This window comes from Peromyscus eremicus, chromosome 7 (assembly GCF_949786415.1).
Source record: "Peromyscus eremicus chromosome 7, PerEre_H2_v1, whole genome shotgun sequence".
NCBI classification, from domain to species: domain Eukaryota; kingdom Metazoa; phylum Chordata; class Mammalia; order Rodentia; family Cricetidae; genus Peromyscus; species Peromyscus eremicus.
This window is the reverse complement of record NC_081422.1, coordinates 107,862,110-107,886,064: the sequence shown is the minus strand read 5'-3', so window position 1 is coordinate 107,886,064 and position 23,955 is coordinate 107,862,110. Positions and strand designations below refer to the sequence as shown.

The window sequence follows — 23,955 nt, the reverse complement described above, 5'->3', positions numbered from 1 at the left end:
AATGTCAGTGTCCGTGGCTAAAGCACTCCTGATCATAGTCATCCCCAGTTCTCCAGCATGACTGCTTTCCCGATGCACTGAAGGGGTACAGCAGTCCCAGCGGAGACTCAGGAGCAACAGACCTAAAATGCTTGTTATTTGGCCCTGTGCAGAAAAAGCTTGCCAGGAGAAGGCAGATTGTAGGTTGTTTCTGACACTGTACCACTTTTATTTTAGTTCAAGTGTTAAAACCTTATTTATTTTGTTTTTTTTTTTTTTTGAGACAGGGTATCATGTAGCCAAAGTTATCCTCAATCTTCTGGGGACACACACACACACACACACACACACACACACACACACACACAAATAAAAAGTAAAATCAAATCTTTTTTCTTTTTTTAAGTATAAGAGTGCTTGCTCTGGCAGGACACACACCAAAACTGACACCATACAGAGATTAGGGTGGACCCTGGGCAAGGGTGACATAAAAATCTGTGAAGCATTCAATATTTATTTTATTTTATGTGTATGAATGTTCTGCCTGCATATGTCTGTATACCACATGAGTGCCTAGTACTCGTTGAGGCCAGAAGAGTGTGTCAGATCCCCTGGAGTTACAGATGGTTGTGAGCTGCCATGTGGGTGCTGGGAACTGAATCTGTGTCCTCTGGAAGAGAAACCAAGTGCTCTTTTTTTTTCAATTAAATTTATTTATTTATTTTATATACCAACCACAGTTTCCCCTCCCTCCTCTCTTCTCCTCCTGTTCCCTCCCCCCACCTCTTTTCTACACACACACACACACACACACACACACACACACACACACACACCCCGCACCCCCCAACCTGCTAACCACTCTTCCGAAAGGGCAAGGCCTCCCATGGGAGTCAACAAAGCTTGGCATATCAAGTTGAGACAGGACCAAGCCCCGCCCCCCCCCACGCCCATCAAGGCTCAGCAAGGCATCCCACCATAGGGAATAGGTTCCAAAAAGCCAGCTCATGCTCCAGGGTCATCAGATCCTGATCCCACTGCTAGGGGCCCCACAAACAGACCAAGCTACACAACTGTCACCCATATGCAGAGGGCCTAGGTAGGTCTCATGCAGGTTCCCCAGCTGTCGGTCTAGAGTCCATGAGCTCTCATGAGCTTGAGTCAGCTCTCTGTGGGTTTCCCCATCATGATCTTGACAGCCCTTGCTCAGGCAGTGCTCTTAACTGCTGAGCCATCTCTCCAGTCCCATCTGCATCTATATCTACATCTATAGATCTATATCTGGCATAAAGGAGCTCTTTTTACTGTGTTTTTATTATTTTATTTTATTTATTTTGGTTTTTTTGAGACAGGGTTTCTCTGTGTAGTTTTGGTGCCTGTCCTGGATCTTGCTCTGTAGACCAGGCTGGCCTCAAACTCACAGAGATCCTCCCGAGTGCTGGGATCAAAGGCGTATGCTACCACCACCTGGCCAGGAACTCATATCAAAATTGAAAGTCAGTAAAGAGCTTGTCACATAAGCATGAGGACTTCCTGAATTTGAGTCTTCAGAAATCATGTTGCAAAAAGAAAAAAAAAAGTTGTGCCCAACACGCTTATAATTCCAGAGGATCCCTGGGCCCCTCTAGTCAGTCAGTCTTGCCAAGTCAGTGAGCTCCAGCTTCAAAAGACTCTGTCAAAATAACGTGGTGAGTGATTGAATAAGACACCAGATGTCAACTTCTGAATTCCACGTACAGACACACTTGTGCACACACACAAACGCACACACCTACTCAATATAAAATTAAAAGTTACTTAAACGGTAAATAAATAAATAAGCCAGGCATGGTGATTCACACCTGTACTCTCCGGACTTGGAAGTCCTCTAAGAGAGAGGACTGCAAATCTAAGGGCAGCCCTAGCTGTAGAATGAGATGTTCCAAACCAACAGGGCAGGAGCCACAGCTCAAGTGAAGGCATTTGCCGATAGCCTGGAGTCCCGAGTTCAATCCCCAGAACTCACGGGGTGGAAGGAAAGACCCAACTCCTACAAGCTGTCCACTGACCTCTACATACAAGCGGTGGCACGCGTGTGCCCGAAAACATAAATAAATAAGTGTGATAAGAAATAAACAGAAGCCCCTCCCACCCCCACCCCAGCTAAAACCGTGGCAGTTCTGCTGTGCCACAGTCATTTTTTTTTTCTTTTGATTTTGGTCTTTGAGACAGGGTTCTTCTGTGTAGCCCTGGCTGTCCTGAAACTCTCTCTGTAGACCAGGCTGGCTTCAAACCCACAGGGATCCTCCTGCCTCTGCCTCTGGAGTACTGGGATTATAAGGTGGGGGCTACCAAAGGCTCCAGGGTCCTTTTCTGATCTTTCTTACTTCTTTAAGTTTTCTGACAAAGAAAGTCATGAGCTCCAGATCTCAGGGTTAAGTTGTGCAACCAAGCTAGGGGATCAGTCATAAAGTAATGAAAAGATAAAATTGAGAAACAAGCAACCCCATAAAAGTTGATGGTCATGTGTCAGGAGCCCACTTGGTCATATGACAGCGAGGGCTTCTGGGATGTCTTCATCCACATTTGTCCTTTCAGGAGTCTGAGCTGCCTGACAACACCCAAGGACCCACGGGAGCCCTGGGGAGCGGGGCAGGGATGGGGTAGGGGCAAAAAAATGACTGCCCCCATTACCATTCTTCCCAAATTTCTTTCTGTAGGGAGTACGTGCTTCCTGGTGCCACACACTTTAAAGTTTGTTTAGACTTTTTTGGTTGGTTAGTTTTCTGGTACGTTTGGTCATTCCCCACGTCCTGCCATTTCTTCTTTGGGGAGGCTCCTTAGGTTGACCCCACTCTCTGAGCTTACAGCCACATATGTGGCTGCGATTTACTTAGTCTCTGAATAATCATAGTGGTTTTCTATCTGGATCAAATGTCATAACTAGATGTGGCCCAAAGAGTTATTCATTTGGCCCACGCCATGTTGGTCCACTAGTGTCTCAAGTTTAATTTCTATATCTGTCAACATACAACCAGAGGACGACATAATCTGCATTTCCTGTTTTGTTTTCTGAAAGATGAGAAGGTCTGGCTATACTAGGTCCAAAGTCCCAGAAAGTGACATCATAAGAGACATAAGTTCTGGGAACCCCAGTGTCCTGGATAGATTTGCCCTCTTGACACAGCCTAGAGTCTTCTGAGAGAAGCCTCAACTCAGGAATTGCCTCGATCAGGTTGGCCTGTGGACATGTCTGTGAGGCAGTGTACTGATTATTAACTGTTGTAGGAGGGCCTGGCCTATGTGAGTGGCACCATTCCCTGGGCACATGGTCCTGAGCTGTACAAGAGAGCTCGCTAAGTCAGGTGTGGTGGCGCATGTCTTTTATCCCAGCACTGGGGACGCAGAGGCAGGTGGATCTCTGTGAGTTTTATGCCAGCCTGGTCTATATAGTAAGTTCCAGGCCAGTCAGGAGTGAGACCCTGCCTAAAAATAAACAAGCAAATAAAACGTATTTGAAAAGAAAAGAAAGCCAGCTACGCATGAGCTTGAGTGAGCCAACCAGCAGTAGTCCTCCATGGTTCCTGCCTTGAGTTCCTGTCCTGACGTCTCTCCATGATGGGTCATGACCCGGAAGTATAAGGTGTTCTTTCTCTAAGTTGCTTCTGGCCAGTGTTTTATCGCGGCAACAGAACTCTGTGCTGTTGGTTTTGTTATTGTTGTTTTGTCAGTTTCACACAAATTGAGTCATCTGGGAAGAGAGACCCATCAATTGAGAAAATGCCCCAATCAGATTGGCCTGTAGACAAGCCTGTGGGGGCATTTTCTTCAATAATGATTGACGTGGGAGGGCCCAGCCCACTGTGGGCGGTACCACCTCTGAAAAGGTGGTCCTGGGGGGTATAAAAACCAAACAAGCTGAGCAAGCCAGTGAGCAGCACGCCTCTGGCTTCTTCAGCTCCTGCCTCCAGATTCCTACACTGGCTTCTGACCATGGACTGTGACCTGTAAGCAAAATAAGTTATTTTATTGCCAAGTTGCTTTTGATCCTGATGCTTTAACACAGCAACATAAAGTAAAGAGGACAAACACCCACCCTCCTTAGTTCTGAGGACTAAACCTAGGACCGACCTCATTCGTGTTAGGTAAATACTCAACCCCTGAGCCTTTTTCATTTTTTAAAGTTTATGTGTATGGGTGTTTTGCCTGCATGGTGCACCACTTATGTGCCTGGGGGCTAGAGAGGCCAGAAGGGTGCATCAATGCCCTGGGATTAGAGTTACAGAAGGTTGTGAGCTGCCATGTGAGTGCTGAGAATCGAATCCAGGACTTCTGAAAGGGAAGCCAGTGTTCTTAACCACTGAACCATCTATGCAGCCCTATTATTAATTAATTAATTAATTAGTAATGGAGATAAGGTTTGGCCATGACACATACAAGAAGACCAATTCTTGGTTGGCATTATTTATTCAGATTTTTTATTCAGATTCCTGATCTTTCCTATTCTAATCTAATAGCCATTTAATCTTAGTCCTGAACAAAGGCCACTTATTTATTTATTTATTTATTTATTTTGGTTTTTCGATACAGGGTTTTTCTGTGTAGTTTTGGTGCCTGTCCTAGAACTCACTCTGTGACCAGGCTGGCCTCAAACTCACACAGATCTGCCTGTCTCTGCCTTCCAAGTGCTGGGATTAAAGGTGTGCACCACCACTGCCCGGCTCAAGGCCACCAATTTATTGGGCTCAAGGCTACCTGTAGCCAGAGTTTTCCTGCCTGGCAAACAGTCAGGACAAATCTCTGACACCCGCCAGTCCCACAGCCCCTCAGACCCGACCAAGTAAACACAGAGACTTATATTGCTTACAAACTGTATGGCCATGGCAGGCTTCTTGCTAACTGTTCTTATATCTTAAATTAATCCATTTCTATAAATCTATACCTTGCCATGGGGCTTGTGGCTTACCGGCGTCTTCACATGTTGCTTGTCATGGCGCGGCTGGCAGTGTCTCTGCCTCAGCCTTCTACTTCCCAGAATTCTCCTCTCTCCTTGTCCCGCCTATACTTCCTGCCTGGCCACTGGCCAATCAGTGTTTTATTTATACAGAATGATATCCACAGCAGCCACCTATTTATTGAATAGCACAGAAAATATGGTATGGAAAAGGAAAGAGGAATGTTTGTCTTAATCAGTCTTTCACGGGAGTCTCCCACAGAACATCAGTTTCCCAGCCCTGACTCAGAAGAGCACACTCAGGTACCACAGCACACCTGTGGAGGTCAAAGGACATCCTGGAGGATTGATTCTCCTTTCCCCAAAGTGTGTCTCAGGATTGAACTCAGGCTATTGGGCTTGGTAACAAGTGCCTTTAGCCACTAATCTTGAAGCTCTAAATAAGTTTTGGGTTTGGTTTGTTTTAGACAAGGTCTCACTATGTAGCCTGGGCTGGCCTGAAACCCAGAGATTCACTGCCTCTGCCTTCAAAGTGCTCAGAGTCAAGGTGTGCCAGTCAATTTTTAAGTTTTCATTAAAGGGCATATATAGGAATTTTGGATTCTGTCCCTACAACTTTGCTGTAAATTATTTCAAAACTGTAAAGATTTTTTTTTTAAGATGCTGTCTTCATCATTGCTCATGCACAAATTTCTCCAGCATACTGCTGTCCTAACATGCAACGCATTCTCAACATGACAAGTCATACAATTTACAAAGAGCCACCGGCATTCTTACTAATTTTATCTATGCAACATCTTTTAAAACCTTAGGCCAGCCGGGCGGTGGTGGCGCACGCCTTTAATCCCAGCACTCGGGAGGCAGAGCTAGGTGGATCTCCGTGAGTTCGAGGCCAGCCTGGGCTACCAAGTGAGTTCCAGGAAAGGCGCAAAGTTACACAGAGAAACCCTGTCTCGAAAAACCCAAAAAAAAAAAAAAAAAAAACAAAACAAAACCTTAGGCCAGTGGCATTGCTATTCAAAGTGTGATCTGTAAATCCGCAGCCTCAGTTTAGGGCAGGCTTGGTAGCGAATGTTTGTGACTCCCAGCAGTGAGGGGGCTGGAGGACTGCAGGAAATTTAAAGTCAATTTGGACTATATAGTGAGTTCAAGGCTAGCCTGGGCTACTCCAAGGAACCGCCCCACTCACCCACCCCCCTGTTGGGGGTGGGGTTGTGGGGAGAAGACGCACCCCAAACCGGATGTGCTGAACCAGAAACTAGGGGCGCGTGGTCCATACATCCTTCAAGTGATTATAAACTTTCTTTCCTTTCAGAGATGGGGTCCAATGTACCCCAGGCTGGCCTGGAATTCGCTAAGGTCCTCCGCCTCCACCTCTCAGATTCAAGGGTTGAGCGCCTCCCCCAGGACACGCCCATCCCGGTCCCCGGGCGGGGAGGTCGCCAGACGGGGCGGGCCACGGCCGGCGTCCCCGCCTCCCCACCCGGGCCTGCCGCGTCGCGCGTCCTCCGCTCTGGGCTCGGGTCAGCGGGCCACGCGCGATGGGGTCCCGCAGCCCTGCGGCCGTGTGGCTGGTGCTGCTGTGTGCCGGGTGCGCGCTGCCACCCGGGCGCGCACAGTACGAGCGCTACAGCTTCCGCAGCTTCCCGCGGGACGAGCTGATGCCGCTCGAGTCGGCCTACCGCCACGCGCTCGACCAGTACGGCGGCGAGCACTGGGCCGAGAGCGTGGGCTACCTGGAGGTGAGCCTGCGGCTGCACCGCCTGCTGCGCGACAGCGAGGCCTTCTGCCACCGCAACTGCAGCGCGGCCGCGCCCGCGCCCGCGCCCGCCGGCCCCGCCAGCCACGCTGAGCTGCGCCTCTTCGGCGGCGTGCTGCGCCGCGCGCAGTGTCTCAAGCGCTGCAAGCAGGGCCTGCCCGCCTTCCGTCAGTCGCAGCCCAGCCGCGCGGTGCTGGCCGACTTTCAGCAGCGCGAGCCCTACAAGTTTCTGCAGTTCGCTTACTTCAAGGTAAGGCCGCTCGCCCCGCCCCGAGCCCCGCCCCGAGCCCCGCCCACCCGAGCACAGCCCCTCCCTGTCTAGCCCAGGCCCCGCCCCTGAGCCCCACCTATCCGAGCCCCTTCCGGCTCAATTTAGGACCGATTTCCCTCCCCTCCCCCCCACCTTAAGTTCCACCCAGCTGACCCTGCTCCAACCCCAAGCCCCGCCCAGCAGGCCTGCAGCCCAGATGAGCCCCGCCCCACGCAAGCCCCGCCCGTCCCATCTCCGTCCCCCTGAGGGCCCTCCCCACAGTCATCTCTCAAACCTCATCCCACTGAGCAGGGGCCCAATCTGCCTCAAGACCGGTCTCAGTTGAGCCCCGCCCGGTGGAGCTCCCTGCCGGCTCCCAGAACGACACCGCCTCCCAACCTCTCCACCTCTGCTGTTGGAGTACACTCCACAGAGCCTTGTCTCAGGGCTGCCCCTGAGCCCGCCTCACCAAACCTCCCTCCAAACCACCCCCAGATCCCACCCTATCCCACTGAGCCTCCCCCCACCGAGCCCCACCCTGCCTCTCCCAGCCCACTCAGTCCCATTCTGAGCACCCACCAGCAACATCCTATATTGGGCCTCTTCTAGGTCACTGCTCTAGGTCTAGACCCACCATGCCCAAGGATCAGCCCTTTCCTTCAACCTTGAGCGTCATTCCGTTATCGTTTTATGTGCATGTGTGTGTCTGCCTGTGTGTGTGGATACCATGCCACTTATGTGTGAATGCCTTTGGAGGCCAGAAGAGGGCAGCAGATACTCTGGAACTGGAGTTAGGAGGTTGTGAGCCACCCAGTGCAACTTGAGTTCAGGGAACCGACCTTGGGACCTCTGGAACAGCAGGAAGTGCCCTTACCCACTGAGATATTGCTCTAGTCCCCTTCACCCAAGTTCTGCCACATAGCTCTGCTAAAGCTCTTCAAATCATGCCCTGTAGGTGGGGCTCCCCAAATAACCACACAGAGACTTATTGTTAATTGTAAATGCTCAGGCGATAGCTTAGGCTTATTACTAACTAGCTCTTACATCTTCAATTAACACATATTTCTTACCTATGCTATACCATGTGGAGGTACCTTTTCTCTCCACATGTTTATCTTCTCTCCAAGTCTCCTCAAGACTCCGCCCTTCTCCCCCCCTCCTTTTTTCCCTGTCTGCAAGTTCCACCTAACCTCTTGCTGCCTAGCTATTGGCCATTAGCTCTTTATTAAACCAATGAAAGCAACACATCTTCACAGTGCACAAAAAGACTGTTCCAGAACACTGCCCTTCTTCCTCCCTCATCTTAAGCAGGAGAATTATTTTTTTTCCTTTTCGAGACATGGTTTCATGTAACCCCGGGCTGGCTTCGGACTTGCTACATAGCTGAGGCTGATGATGAATTCCTTGTCCTCCTTCCTGCATACCTCTGTATGCTCCACCCTTCCCAGCTCCTGGGAACATTGATGCAGACTGTTCTAAGGTAGCAGATATGCCTCAGCAAAATACGTGGAACTGGAAAAAAGTCTTCATAAATGTGGCCTGCTCTTTGGGGGGCAGGATCTTCTCTGCTCAGAGAAATGTCTGCACTGTGATTTACCAGGCTCATCTCTGCTCTTTCTCTGTCAGAATTTAACACACACAGTTCACTGCCGCCTCTTTATGGGTGCTTAAATTCTGCTTGTGATTGCTTGCTAAAAATAGCCACAAATTGCAGTTCCCTGCCCTCTAAGTCCTTGCTCGGGAGGTTTGAGTTCCCAGTTGCTGGACAGAAAGGATTCAGCTCGTTGGGCCTTCACAGGGCTTGGCAGAGAGCGCTCTCAACTCAGTTCCTCCTTTTTCTGGTTAAGGAACATTTTTTATTTTTTGCTTTTATTCATTTATTGTGTGTGTGTTCACGTGTTTTTGTGTGTGGGCACAGGTGGCATGTGTGAAGGTCAGAGGATGGCTTCTTGGGAGCCTGCCCTCTCCTAGCATGTCTGCTCCAGCCATCAGTCATCCAGCTTGGTGGCAAGCGCCTTTACCCACTGAGCCGTCTAGCTGGCCCTTGTTCTCCTCTTCCTAAACGCTCTTCCTAGAGCGAGTCTCATGTCATTGGCTGCGTTCAGAGCCTTCCCTTCTCTCTAGCTGCCAGCCTAGGTCTCCCCAAGTCCCATCAGCCACAGGCCACCTCCTGTCGTTCTGCAGGTGTCAGCCTGGACACCTGGACATCTGGGAGCCCTGCCCTCCTCTCCACCCACTCCCCTCTCCACGTGGACACCACCGCTGTATCTGATGACTTGCCTCAAATTTAGGGGCATTCTGGTACAGATGGGTGCCATCTTATCTAATCCTATTCTCGAGAATTTGATGTCTCACAGGTTCTCTCTCTGCCTCTGTCTCTTTCTGTCACTGTCTGTCTGTCCGTCTGTCTGTCTGTCTCACCCTGACCACCATCCCAGCCTCAGAGTGTTCCTTTGGTAGGCTGAAGGAGGCCCTCTATGCATACATGGTGGGGACCCTTCTCTCTGCCAGATTGTGTCAGGATTCTGTCAACATGGGGCCCTCAGGTTGTTGGCATGTGTCCCCACAGGGAGGTGAATTTGTCACCATCTCCTGCCCATGTCAGTTACTTTTCTAGTTACTGTGACAAAATGCCCAGCAGAGCTAACTTAAGGAAGGTTTGTTTGGCTCACAGTTTGAGGATAGAGTCCATGATGGAGGGGAAGTTAAGGTGTCAAAGCTCGAGGTGGCTGATCACATGGTGTCCCCAGTCAGGAGGCAGAGAGGGATGCATGCTGGTGCTCAGCTCACCTTCTCTGTTTTAAGTCTGGGAACCCAGGCTGTAGAACCCAGGGTACAGGATGACATTTACCCACAGTGGGTGGATAATCCTAATTAAAACTTAATGTAGATAATTCCTCACCGGCATGCTGAGAGGCTCGTCTCCTCCGTGGTTCTGGTTCTAGATTCCATGAAGTCAGTGATAGAGATTTATCATCACATTGCCTCCTAAGGTCCCGCCATGGCACACCTGTCCTATTTGAGATCATCTGTGTTCCTGGTAGTACTGATCAGGTGGACAGCTCTCAACCCAGGGCCCTGGGCCCTGCAGCTCCTGCAGACCCTGGATGAACTGATTGTCACTGACCACTGAAAACAGTGCCTGCTTATAGGAGATGCCTCACAAATATTCGTGGAGTAGATGAGTCAGAGAGGGAGTAGAGGTCCCCGAGAACGGAGGCAGAGGTTCTGTGAGAGGTCTGGGAACATTACTGTTTGTCAAGGTTGCAGCAGAGGAGATGATGTGGGGAAATTTTGTCAGGACAGTTGTCTACAGAAGTGTGTGCTGGTGCAGGGACTCACAAGGGATGTTTTAATCCCCCAGCATAGTGCCACTCAGTTGTACCCCACCCATGGCCGGAAGGAGCAAGGAAGTGAGTGGTTACTGGGAGTTGGGAGGAGTGAGGAGGAGTGACCGTGTAGAGAGGGCCATCTTGACAGGATCAGTGACCTTCAGTTTGAGAACACTGCAGTCAGGGGTGACTAGAGGGAGAGAGCCAGAAGATGGAGTAGATTATAGCCCTCCCTTTTAGCTTCCCACTGGGCTCCTCACGGGTGGCCCCTGTGGAAGCCAGAGAGCACTGAGACTGCTATAAATGCCACCGAGGCCATCCTCCTGGGGCCTAGATGGTGGAGACAGTGGACAGCAGATGAAGCCATGGCACTGTCACTTTCTGGGGACAATGCCTCATCAGAATGGCTGGCCCAGGTCTTGATAGGCCTTGAAGTCATTGACCTCTTAACCGGAAGTGTTATTTGGGTAAAGAAGGAACCAAAGGGTTCCCTGAAGAGGCTGGTGCTTAGGGGGTAGCTCAGGTGGGAGAGCACTTGCCTGGCATGCAGCATTCCTGGGTTTGAGCCCCATCGACACATAAAACTGGGTGTGTTCATGGATGCCTGTGATCCCAGCACTTGGGGAGGTAAAGGCAGGAAATCAGAAGTTCAAGGTCATCCTCAGCCTTGAGGCTAGCCTGAACTGCCTAAGACTGGGCCAAGAGAAGTTGCTGAAATGAAGCTCTCAGTTCTAAAACTGTTACCCTCTCACCGTGCACCTAGGCCAATGACCTCCCGAAGGCCATCGCTGCGGCTCACACCTACCTTCTGAAGCACCCTGACGACGAGATGATGAAGAGAAACATGGCATATTACAAGAGCTTGCCTGGAGCTGAAGACCACATTAAAGACTTGGAAACCAAGTCCTATGAGGTACTCCCTAGCTTAGTCCACAGCTGGTGCAGCATGTTAAAGAAGCATGTCTCTGGGAGCAACTAGCTTCTTTTTAAAAAATTACATTCTAATTATTTAGAGAGAGAGAGAGAGAGAGAGAGAGAGAGAGAGTGTGTGTGTGTGTGTGTGTGTGTGTGTATGACACAGCGCTTGTGTGGAGGTCAGAGGACAATGTGTAGTTCTCTTCTTTGACCATGTGGGTCTGGGGATTGAACTCAGGTCATCAGGCTTGGTGGCAAGGACCTTAATCCACTGAGCTATCTTCCTGGCCCAGATGCTGACGTCTGAAGAATGCTTGTGATGTTTTCAGTGATATTTGCTGAATTATGACAATAGGAAACTGGCTGAACACAAAATTTCCCTGAAGGAAAATTAGCAAATTGGGCATGGCGGCTTTTGCCTGTAGTCCCAGCACTGAGGAGGCTGAGGCATTGGTGATTGCTGCAAGTTCAAAGCCAGGCTGGGCCACATGCACCACCGTGCCCCTTCAGCTAACTGTTGATGAACTTTACGTAGTTCAGTGATGTAGGACAACTTCCTGTGTTATGATGGCTACAAAGAGCACGGTGAGGAGTTTATCACCCAGCCTGACAAGTCCCTTCCGTCCTTTTCAGTCAGGCTGTCCCCTAGCCCCTGACTCCTGGGAATCATTAATCTGATTTCTTTTCCTTTTACCTTCGTCTGAATTTGATTGTATTGTCAAATACTTGCTCTATTTTGAGTTGAACTAAAGAAAAAATATAGTCATTTGGGCTGGGGACATAGCTCAGTTGGTAGAATACTCGCCTAGACGCTCAAAACCCCGAGTTCAGCCCCCAGTGTTATATAAAACTGGGTATGAGAGTGCATGCCTGTGACTCCAAACTCAGAAGTTCAAGGTTGGGCTGGCAAGAAGGCTCATTGGGTAAGGGTTTTTGCTGCCAAGCCTGGGGATCTACCTGCGTTTGATCCCCAAGACTCACAGAGTGTAGGAGAGAACTGCCCCCTCCCCCCAAGCTGTTATCTGACTCTGTAAGTCCACACTAAATAGACTGTAAAAATAAATTTTTAAAAACGGGGTTAAGGTCATCCTCAGCTACTCGGGGGTCTTGAAGTCAGCTTGGGCTGTACGAGATTCTGTTTTTAGAAGAGTGGACCTCTTGTGAACACTGTGGGCAAATCTACACTCACGTACCTGGATTCTGTTTTTAGAAGAGTGGACCTCTTATGAACAGTGTGGGCAAATAAATCTACACTTACGTGCCTGGATTCTGTTTTTAGAAGAATGGACCTCTTGTGAACAGTGTGGGCAAATCTACACTCACGTGCCTAGATTCTGTTTTTAGAAGAGTGGACCTCTTGTGAACAGTGTGGGCAAATCTACACTCACGTGCCTAGATTCTGTTTTTAGAAGAGTGGACCTCTTGTGAACAGTGTGGGCAAATCTACACTCACGTGCCTGGATTCTGTTTTTAGAAGAATGGACCTCTTGTGAACAGTGTGGGCAAATCTACACTCGGGTGCCCCATGCTTGGTTTGCATCCAGTCAAGGTCATCCAGGCCTGACGAAGCATGGCTCGGCTGGGGTCCTGGTTCTTTTGGGGGTGGTCAGGCGTGTCTCCCGCTTGCCAGGAGAGAGCTTCACTGCATCTCCTTGCTTTCCAGAACCTGTTTGTCCGCGCAGTGCGGGCCTATAATGGGGAGAACTGGAGGACGTCCATTACGGACATGGAACTGGCACTCCCCGACTTCTTCAAGGCCTTTTATGAATGTCTGGCTGCCTGCGAGGGCTCCAGGGAGATTAAGGACTTCAAGGACTTCTACCTGTCCATAGCAGGTCAGTGGTGGGTGGGGCCTGTGCTCCAGATGCCCCGAGGCACCTGAGGAACACTTTTCTTTTCAAGGTATGATTATTTATTTGTTACCCTTAAAGATTGTTTTTGACTGGACTCAGACTTAAAAGTAGAAGTTCTCATCAAGGACAGTCTGCATCCCTTGGCACTCCATTTCTGGTGCTTTTCTTTGGAGTGGAGTAACAAGACGCTGAATCTTGGATGCTTTGGTCCTGGACTTCTGACCTTTTTTAAGGGCTTGTTGATAATGTATTGGCGGACATTATCTTTAGAGAGATTAAAAAGCTTTCAGATTGGCTGGGTGGTGATGGCATACTTGTTTTTAATCCCAGCACTTGGGAAGCAGAGACAGGCAGATCTCTGTGAGTTCAAGGCCAGCCTGGTCTACAGAGTGAGTTCCAGGACAGGCAGGGCTACACAGAGAAACCCTGTCTCAGGGAAAAACAAAACAAAACAAAACAAAAGCTTTCAGATTCAGCAGGCCTTTTAGGTCCCAACCTACAAGGTATGGTAGTGTCTGTCCGTCCAGGAATATCCTTCTGTCCTTTCTTTCACAATAACCGAGTTGAGAACACTCAGATTGGCATCTACAGTGTATCGTCGAACAGACCTGCCCTTCCTCTCTCCGGTTCTCCTTGCTCTCTAACAAGAAGGCCCCTTACTCAGCAGCAGGCACACTCTGCCCTGGTCAAATAAATGCCTTGCCTCCTGGGAAACCTTGTCTGTCATTCCCACCGCTGGTTCGGACCACATCAGCCTTCCACTTCACTCAGAGCATCAGCAGCTGCTTCTGTAGCCACACACTTCTCATAGAATGTACAAAGCTTGTATTCATCATCCGCTTCAATGAGTTTCTGCCAGCTGGTGGCAGGGGAGGAGAGATATTCAGCTTCATCTTGACGCAGCCGACCGCCTAGGAGGCGCCACGAAAAAGAGCGAGGAACACTTTTTTTTAAGATAGGAAAGAGATTTGTTTTTCCATTTTGACAGGGTCTCACTATGTAGCCCAGGCTGGCCTGGCTGTGTATGCCAGGCTGGTCTCAAACTTACAGAAATCCTCTTGCCTCTGCCTCCTGAGTGCTGGGATTAAAGGCGTGTGCCACTGCACCCAGTTTAGATTTGATTATGGTGGAGTTCTTAGAAGGTGGTCAGGCTTATTTTTTTCTTTATTGATATTGAATGGAGTATTTCCTCAGCCTTGTTTTTCATCCCCAATATTCTTTCTTCTGAAATCATTATCATTGGTAATGATTTCATTGTGTTCTTAATTCATTGAATTTTTCATTTCTAGCATTTCAGCCCTCCCCATCTCCATTTCCTTGTGAATTTCTCATCCATGTTGCTGCCTTTCTTTCCACATTACCAATTTTCTTTCTTTCCTTCTTTCTCTTTTTTGATTTTTCAAGACAGTGTTTCATTGTACAGCCCTGGCTGTCCTAGAACTCACTCTGTAGACCAAGCTGGCCTTGAACTCACAGAGATCTGCTTGCCTCTGCCTCCTGAGTGCCTGGCTACTGTAGTATGCCACCAACCTTACTTTAAAGACATTTAGGCCAATTACTTTGTAAATATTTCTCATTTGGGCTGGGCACAGTGGCACTCACCTTTAATCCCAGCAGTAGGGAGTCAGAGACAGGCAAATCTCTGTGACTTCCAGGACAACTAGAGCTGCAGAGTGAGACCCTTTCTCAAAAATCAACAACAAAACAAACAAGTGAACAAGATGATTTTGTTTCTGAGGGTTTTATCGGGAGTGTCCATTTTTGCCTGAACACTGGAAGTAGCCTCAGAATGTCACATCAAGACGTGTGTGATGCCTGTTACTCTCTTATAGAAAGTGATGTCTTTTAATTTTATCTTTGTATTGCAATGCTGGGATTGAACCTAGGCCTCACATATGCTCTATAAATGTTCAACCCCTGCGCCCTGTCCTACCCAGCGCTGTTAATTCTTAAGCATTTAGTTAAAGTGTCTGCTGAAGCAGGGCTAGTGTTATCTCCTTACCAGTTACATGTTAACAGCCAGACCCTGAGGACTCACATTCCTTAAATGCTTTTCCTCCTCAGTCCCAGAGTTGCCCCGGACATTCTTGCTTCTAGCATTTTTTTCTGTAAAGGTTACTCATACATAAGTAATTTCCCCATATTTTGTGTGCTTATTTTAGATAGAAGAGGCATAATATGTCAAACTCTCTTCCGGTTTTCATTTTTCCATTTCACATATCCAAATTCGAACATAGAATTTATGTTATTTGGGGTTAAGGGTGTAGCTCAGTTGATGAACTTAACTTAGCATGCACAAGGCCCTGGGTTCAGTTCCCAGCTCTGCATTGGTCATGGTGGAGCATGCCTCTTATCTTAGCCAAGAAGATCAGGAGTTCCAAGGTCTTTCTTAGCTACACCCAGTTTGAAGCCAGCCTGGGCTACGTGAGACACTGTCTCAGTTTTTTTCTACCAACTCGAGAGTTTGCTGCTGTCTTTGTGGTGCCGGGATCAAATGCAGGGCCCCCTGTATGTCAGGTGAGCCCTCTGCCGCTGAGCTAAACTCCCAGCCTCCCGTTTAAACTGTTGAAAAGTGATGCTGTTTGCTGCAGAAGAGGCAGAGCGTCTCAGGAGTGCTCGATTGCTGTTCATATTAATGTGTATTAACATTCTTTGGCCATTAAAACATTTTAAATTATATTTTTATTTATTTATTTTGTGTTGGGGGGGTCAGCGCTGTGGCACACTTGTGGTCAGATGACAATGGGTGGATGTCGGTTCTCTCCACCACTGTGTGGGGTCCTGAGGATTCAATTTATGTGTGCAGTCTTGGCGGCAGGCCTCTAGACCCAATGAGCCACCCTCTTTACCCCCAGCCCCTCTTTGGCTGTTTTTATGATAGGTGTTTGTCATTTTCTTGCTGATCTTTTTTTTTTTTTAAAGATTTATTTATTATGTGTACAGTATTCTGCCTGCATGTGTCTCTGCAGGCCAGAAGAGGGCACCAGATCTCATTACAGAAGGTTGTGAGACACCATGTGGTTGCTGGGAATTGAACTCAGGACCTCTGGAAGAGCAGCCAGTGCTCTTAACCTCTGAGCCATCTCTCCAGCCCTTCTTGCTGATCTTAAGACACTTTGAATATTGAAGATGAAAGTCCCTTGATTTATTTATTATTTACTTTTGTGTGTATGAGTACTTTGTTTGCATGTTGTCTGTGTACTACGTGTGTGCCTGGTGTCTCTGGAGGCCAAAAGAGGGTGACAGGACCCCCTGAAATTGGAGTTAGAGGCGGTTGTGAGCCGCCATGTGGTGCTGGGATCTGAACCTGGGTCTCTGGAAGGGCAGCCAGTGCTCTTCACCACTGAGCCAGCCCTTAACTCCAGGTTCTTTATTTTAAATGTTGTATTCTTTTTTCTCTTACCTGTGTGTGTGGAAGGCGGAACTAGATTGAAGGTGGTAATGGGGCTGGGGCTGGATTAGTGGGAGAGAGAGAGAGAGATTGGGAGAGGGGCTGAGACTGTTCTGAGAATTTATGTCTGTTTTTCAGATCATTATATAGAAGTGCTGGAGTGCAAGATTCAGTGTGAGGAGACCCTGACCCCAGTCATAGGAGGCTATCCCGTGGAGAAATTCGTGGCCACCATGTACCACTATTTGCAGTTTGCTTATTATAAGTGTAAGTAACCCCGTGCAGGATCTTGAATGACGTTCCAAGACTTCCCTGTTACCTATGGTGGCTGAGAAGGCCCATCAAAGCCATGTACATGCTGTGCACAAAGAGATCCTGAGCTGCAGGGCTTGAGTCCAGGTTTTTTTTTGTCCCGTCCCGTCTTGTCCGTCCCCCTGGAGCTGAGGACCAACCCAGGGCCTTGTGCTTGCTAGGCAAGTGCTCTACCACTGAGATAAATCTCCAACCCCAAGTTGTTTTTTTTTTTTTTTTTTTTTAAGACAGGGTTTCTCTGTGTAGCTTTGTGTCTTTCCTAGAACTTACTCTGTAGACCAGGCTGGCCTCGAACTCACAAAGATCCACCTGCCTCTGCCTCCCGAGTGCTGGGATTAAAGGCGTGTGCCACCACCGCCCGGCGAGTCCAGGTTTTGCCTCCTGTCCCCTGGGAAATCTTTGCTTCCCAGGGAGGTAGATAAAGATGTAAGTAAAAATTAACATTTATTGAATGTAGGTGTAATTTACATTTGAAGCCTTCACCAGACTGTGTGGGAAGAGCCTCCTTGAAGTTCAGGTTCAAAAGTTGTCTTTATGCCGGGCGGTGGTGGCGCACGCCTTTAATCCCAGCACTCGGGAGGCAGAGGCAGGCAGATCTTTGTGAGTTCAAGGCCAGCCTGGTCTACAAAGCGAGATCCAGGAAAGGCGAAAAGCTACACAGAGAAACCCTGTCTCGAAAAACTAAGGAAAAAAAAAAAAAAAAGTTGTCTTTATAAAAAATAGCCACTAGGTGGCACAATTGAGTCGTTTTCGGCTGGGTCATGCCTGCCAACCAGAGTCTGTTACATAGAGTTGTCTGCTTTACAGGTTAGAAGTGGCTGTGGAAGGGCCTGGATAAATACCCAGGAGCTTGTGTCTCGTTTCTTTTTGCCTGGCTCCCCTCCCTTCCAAGACCAATGCCACCCTGCAGAATGCCCACGTTGGTGGTGATGTAGGGGTACAGTTCTAAGCAGGGGGGCTGGAGCGGGTTCGAACAAGGTGACTTTTGACTCTTCCAGTCCTGAGAGCCTACCGTGGTTTATCTTGTTGGTTTGTCTAGTTTCAAGTCTTTGTTATTTATTTGTTTATTTATGTATTTAGAAACCAAGTCTCAATGTAGCCCAGCCTGGCCTCAAACTCACTGTATAGCCAAGGATGACCTTGAATCTCGAGCCTCCACCTCCTGGGTGCTGGGAATGTGCCGTTATGTGTGGTTTATGGAGAAGTGGGGCTGACCCAGGGCTTCGTGGACATTCAGCAAGTCCTCTGCTGCCTGAACTACATACACCCCCAGCCTTTCTTTATGTCTTCCAAATCTGGGTTGGTTGGAGGAGGGCCCACCTTCTCTGGGTGGTGTTGTCCTCTCCGGATGGGACCCAGGAACTGCAGCCTCCAACAGGAACCTTTGTAGTTAAACAGCCTCTGTTCCTCAGTCCCGGTGTGGTCCAGGCCTTGAGACCCACCTCCTGTGATGAGTCAGCACAGCCTGAGGGTGACCCGAGGCTTCCCCCATCCTTTAGCCTGTACCCTGCCCACCTTCTGAGGTCAAGGGTTTTCTGGAGAAGGGGCTGGAGGGAAAGCCTCAGGCGTGGTCTTTTCCTGGAGGAAGGTCAAGCTTCTGCCTTCGAGGGGGTGGCCCTGGAGCTGCAGGGCATGGCTTGCCCGCCTGCCTAACCTCTTCTCCCTGGTTCCAGTGAACGATCTGAAGAACGCAGCCCCCTGCGCTGTCAGCTACCTGCTCTTCGACAAGAACGACAAGGTCATGCAGCAGAATCTGGTCTACTACCAGTACCACAGGGACAAGTGGGGCCTCTCGGACGAGCATTTCCAGCCCAGACCCGTGAGTGTCCCACACTGGGTCCCCTCTGTCCTTCCTCCTTCCCGCCTTCAGGAGACTGCCTTGCCCTTCAGAGAGAGGCAATTCTGAAATGAAGGACTCTCTCTGTTTCTGGTTACTCTTGGTTCCCCCTGCCACTCTTGAATCAGGCCCTGACTCTGTAGCCCTGGCTGACCCAGAAGTCACTGTGTAGACCAGGCTAGCCTTGAGACCCACTTACCTCTGCCTTCTGAATGCTGGGGTTGGAAGCGTATGCCATCACACCCTGCTTAATTTCTTTCTTATATTTTTACTTTGTGTGTGTGCGCACGTGCTTGCAGTTGCAACAGCATGTGTGTGGAGCTCAGAGGACAATTTAGGAGAGTCTGTTCCCTCCTTCTACGCAGTGGGTCCCAAGGATTGGACTCAAGCGGCCAGACTTGGTGGCAAGCACCTCTACCCAATGAGCCATTCTGCAGGCCCCACAGCCTTTTAATCCCTTCTTTGAATCAATCTGTTACTTATGCACACAGCCTGCATTTAGTTTTACAAAAATAGGATTCTACTTCTCATGGTGTTTTTGTAACTTACTTTGTCATCCCCCCCAATACACACACACACACACACACACACACACACACACACACACACGTACATGGTGTTAGAAGCCCGGAGCTCTCACATGCTAGGCAGGTGCTCCGTCACTGAGCCACCTCCAGCCCTTGGTCTTAAAAGATAGGGTTTTACTGTCTAGCCCAGGCTGGTCTCAAATTTGGCAATCCTCCTGCTTCTGCCTCCTAAGTGCTGGGGTTATAGACTTTCAAGAATGAACTATCTTTGATTCCTTTGGCACATAAATGTGAGGCTTTATACCTATCGTCAGGGGGTTAATTATTAATTAATTATAAAGCAACACCCTGTCCCAATAAAACAGAAACCCAGATTTTTTTGTAATTTCTTCAGGATTTTTGTATGCTGTCGTAGGTTTTTGTTTTTTTTTTTTTTTTTAAGATTTATTTATTTGTTATGTATACAGCATATATGACTGCAGGCCAGAAGAGGGCACCAGATCTCATTACAGGTGGTTGTGAGCCACCATGTGGTTGCTGGGAATTGAACTCAGGGCCTCTGGAAGAGCAATCAGTGCTCTTAACCTCTGAGCCATCTCTCCAGCCCCCTGTCGTAGGTTTTTGTAAATAAATCTTCCATATCTCAATTCCTTGCTGAAACACACGTTCACACATTTACTCAGTTGCTGTGGGGATTGAACCCAGGACCTTGTTCATACTGGTCAAGTGCTCTACCACTAAGCTGCACTCCCAGGTTTTTTTTTTTTTTTTAATTGTTGTTGTTGTTTTGTTTGAGACAGGGTCTCATATAGCACAGGCTGGCCTTGAGCTTGCTATGAAGGATGACTTTGAACTTCCGGTTTTTCCCATTCGCTTGTAATACTTTCATCCCTTGAATGAAATCTGGTACCCTGTGCCCAATTGCTGCCGGCTGTCACATGAGAAATCTGGTCGCCTGATGGTTCTCTCTTGTGTCTGAACAGGAAGCAGTTCAGTTCTTTAATGTGACTATGCTCCAGAAAGAACTGTACAGCTTTGCTCAGGAGCACCTAATGGATGACGATGAGGTAAGCTTCCGTGCTCTGCACACGTCTGTCTGAGAGAAAACATGACTCATGTCTCTGCTAGAGTCCCTTGAAGGCTGAGTCCTCCCTTAAACAAGGAACAGAAGGAGCCCTCGAGAAAGCAGATGCTGTGGGGGTTTTAGTGAAGCCAGTGCTCTGGTGTGGGAAAGTCCAACTTCTTTCTAGGAAGTCTGGAGTATGCACCAGATGTCTGTGCGTGTGAGATACAGGTTGGGGCACTTGTCACTGCACGCGTGGGGGTCAGAGGACAACCCTGTGGAGTCAGTTCCCTCCTTCCACCTTTGTGTGGGTTCCAGGGATTGAACTCAGGTCACCAGACTTGTAGGGCAATTCCTTTACCCACTGAGCCATCTTGCTGGCCCTGCCACTTTATTTTTGGAAGCAGAGTCTCTCACAGAACCTGGAGTCTATTCATTCAGAGTGACTGGGAAGCCAGCTCCCGGATCCTCCTTCCTCTGTCTTCTTTCCCGGTGTCGAGGTGACAGACATGTGTCTGTGCCTTGGTGCTATGTACATGCATCCTGGGAATCAGGGCCTTCAGCCTGGGCAGCAGGCACTTTATCCACACAGCCATCTCCCGGCCCTTTTTTTTTTTGTAAGACAAGGTCTTGCCATGTGCCCAGACTAGCCTCAAAAGTGATATGTAGCCCAGGCTAGCTTTGAACTGCCCTGTCTCCTGCCCAAGTGTAAAGTGCTAGGTGTGTCTCACCATGCCATGTTTTTTTTTTTAAACGTTATTTATAGTGTGGGGGAGGGGCGGGGGCATGTCACAGCACCAGTGTGGAGGTCAGAGGACAGCTTGAGGGAGTTGTTGGTTCTCTCCTTCCACCATGTGGGTGCCAGGGATTGAACCCAGGTTGTCGGGCTTCACAGCAAGCGCCTTTACCCGCCGAGCTCTCTCTCAGGTCCCCACACCATCATTTCTTAAAGAGTGTGGTGAGTTGTTCTGCACTCTGGAGACACTTGGGAATCCCTCCCGTTTCCCACCAGGTTATTATAAGATGTCCTTGCTGCTCGAAGTTCCTCCTTTTCTGGAAGCAGACTTCCTGACTGGATCTCCCTGAGGCACCCCTTTGTCGTTTGTTTGAGGCGTTTTGTGCTTTGAGACAAGGTCTCACGTAGCACAGGCTGGCCCCCAGCTTGCCATGTAGCTGAGGATGACCTTGAACTTCTGACCCCCCAATGGGACCTCTCAAGTGCTGGCCTTGCAGAGACGTACCACCATGCCCAGTGTCAGCTCGGGACTTGACCCACGCCAGGCACACACTGCACTCTACCTGCTGCATGGTAGATATTTCCTGATTGCTTCCTTCTTGATTCGTCCTGACTTCAAGTGGAGGGGCAGCCGGGCCACAGAGAAGCCATCTGTGGGTACCCCTAATTATTTAGAGAGATTTTTTTGAAGGAACTGGAAAATGCTTTGTAAGAAAGCTGGGAACTTGCTGTGTTTGGAGCCAGAAGAGAGCTGGGAGCTGCTTCTGCCCCGATCCTTCACATCCTGGGGGAGCCTGGAGGATGGGAAGTTCTGAGAGATGCTGGGCCTGGGCCTGGCCAGAGGCTCTGAGCTGCCCCTCCCCCACCCCCTCCACCCACTCTTCCTACCGTTCCAGTTCTGGAGGAAGCACCTCTGAGAAAGACAGGGTCAGGGGAGTTTCACCATGCTGATTTCACCGCCACTAAGGAAGACAGCGTCAGCCTTCTATGAAATAGGAGTGACCATAGCTGTGAGAATGGAATGCCCACTGGGGATGAAAGTGCTGTGCAAGTGAGGAAGTGGAGGCTGGGGATGTAGCTCAGTGGTATAGCATTTACCTGCAATGCACAAAGCCCTGGGTTCAATCCCCGGGGTTGCTAAATAAATGAATAAAAAGTGATGCCCGGAAGCCGGGCGGTGGTGGCGCACGCCTTTAATCCCAGCACTCGGGAGGCAGAGCCAGGCGGATCTCTGTGAGTTCGAGGCCAGCCTGGACTACCAAGTGAGTTCCAGGAAAGGCGCAAAGCTACACAGAGAAACCCTGTCTCGAAAAACCAAAAAAAAAAAAAAAAAAAAAAAAAAAAAAAAAAGTGATGCCCGGGCCTGAGCCTTAGATTGGGTCTCATTGAAGAGAGTCCCAGGGATGCTCTCAGAGCGAGTGTGGCTGTGGTGGTTTGGGAAGTGTGGGCTGCTGGTCAAAGCAGAAAGTACCAGAAAAATGTGTTCCTGAGGCAGAACTGAGGGACCAGGAGGGAGAAGAAGGATGCCCAGAGCAGGGAACCATGTGGAGCCTTTCAGAATGGTGGCTAGACCACCTGCATGACATGGGTTGTCTTTGGGGTGGAAGGTCACTTGACGCTGAGGTCACATGGGGTAGAAGATGAGGTTCTGTTCCTTGGGAGGAATCAGGTCATCTGGGCTCTGAGCCAGGAGGGGAACCTGCTTTGGCCCGAGCAGCCAGCCCGTGGTGGCCTCTTGGGTGCCTTTCATGTGCGGCCCGCCTAACTGCCTTGTCTGCTCTGTCTTCCAGGGAGAGGTTGTGGAATATGTGGATGACCTGTTGGAGGCGGAAGAGGCTGGCTAGTCCACAGCAACTAAAGAGACTTCTCTTCTGTGTTCCCTTTTCCTCAAGTGCCTGGGTTGATGATACCTCAAAGCCTTCCCTTTTTAAATAAAGGGGAGCCACCCTCTCTCTTACTGTGCAGAACCAGGGTCCAGCCTGCCCTCCCTGTGTTCACACCTGTCTACCCACCTTCCCACCTGTCTTCTCTGGTCACATCTTCATGGTCACATGTCTCCCCAGCCATCTTCCTCTTGTTCACACCCGTCTTTCTACCCACACACACCTTCCCATCATCCCGTCTGTCCCCCATGTTCACATTTGTCTTGTCTCCCCCAGAAAGACAGTCTCTTCTGTGGTCTGTTTTTTAATCCTTGAAAAAAAAAATCAGTATTATTTTTTAAGTAAGAAAAACACTAAAAGATGATAAATATATTTGAAGAATTCTTTGGTCTCTCTGTCCTTCTAGACTCTCATTTCCTTTACGTCACTTTTTTGTTTTGTTTTGTTTTTTTCAACACAGGGTTTCTCTGTGTAGTTTTGGTGCCTGTCCTGGATCTCGCTCTGTAGACCAGGCTGGCTTTGAACTCACAGAGATCCGCCTGCCTCTGCCTCCCAAGTGCTGGGATTAAGGGCGCACACCACCACCACCCGGCAAGCCACTTGTTAAAGATGACAGAAGATAAAAGCTAAGCTTCCTGGAGCCTCATGATGGTCTTCACTTAGTCTGACCTGAGCCATCCCCAGACCCCGCACCCACTGAAAAACAAGTTGAGTCGATGTGCAGAGCACCCAGAGGAGGCCTGTGCGCAGTCCCTTTGAGTCTGCAGACTATGACAGATTACAGGACCCACTTACAAGTCTCTGGGTTAGAAATGGATGCAGGCCGGCCGGGGCGGGTTCCAGCTTTGCTGGCTCATCTAAGGGTTGTTGAGTTCCTGTTCCGCATTAGGCGTTTAGCTGACCCCAGAGTCCGGTGCAGACTAATTGATGGAAAAGACAAACCTGGTCTGGCGGCGGCAGCAACAGCACCTGACGCAGCAGCTTAAGGCAGTGTTTCTTCTGCCGCACAGTTGGAGGGTGGACTCCATCATGGCAGGGGAGCCGTGAGGGCAGGAGCTTGAGATAGCTGGCCATGTCGCAGCTGCAGGCAGTGAATGCTGGTGCTCAGCTCATGTCCTTCCTGGCTGTCCTGGATCTTGCTCTGTAGACCAGGCTGGCCTCGAACTCACAGAGATCCTCCTGCCT

General features: G+C 49.3%; 1 protein-coding gene and 1 non-coding gene across 2 annotated transcripts; both read left to right on the top strand.

Moving 5' to 3' along the window:
- The first annotated feature begins 392 nt into the window (after positions 1-392).
- LOC131915724 (U6 spliceosomal RNA) lies at positions 393-496 on the top strand. The gene has a single exon (XR_009380384.1). It is a non-coding gene; the product is annotated as a U6 spliceosomal RNA (small nuclear RNA).
- A 5,924-nt stretch (positions 497-6,420) lies between these two features.
- Positions 6,421-23,151, top strand: Crtap (cartilage associated protein). Its single transcript, XM_059267162.1, has 7 exons — positions 6,421-6,921; positions 11,017-11,166; positions 12,832-13,003; positions 16,551-16,679; positions 18,398-18,543; positions 20,072-20,155; positions 22,678-23,151. Exons 1-7 carry the CDS (start codon positions 6,454-6,456, stop codon positions 22,729-22,731), a joined length of 1,203 nt encoding a protein of 400 aa, XP_059123145.1. The 5' UTR covers positions 6,421-6,453; the 3' UTR covers positions 22,732-23,151.
- Positions 23,152-23,955: the final 804 nt, after the last annotated feature.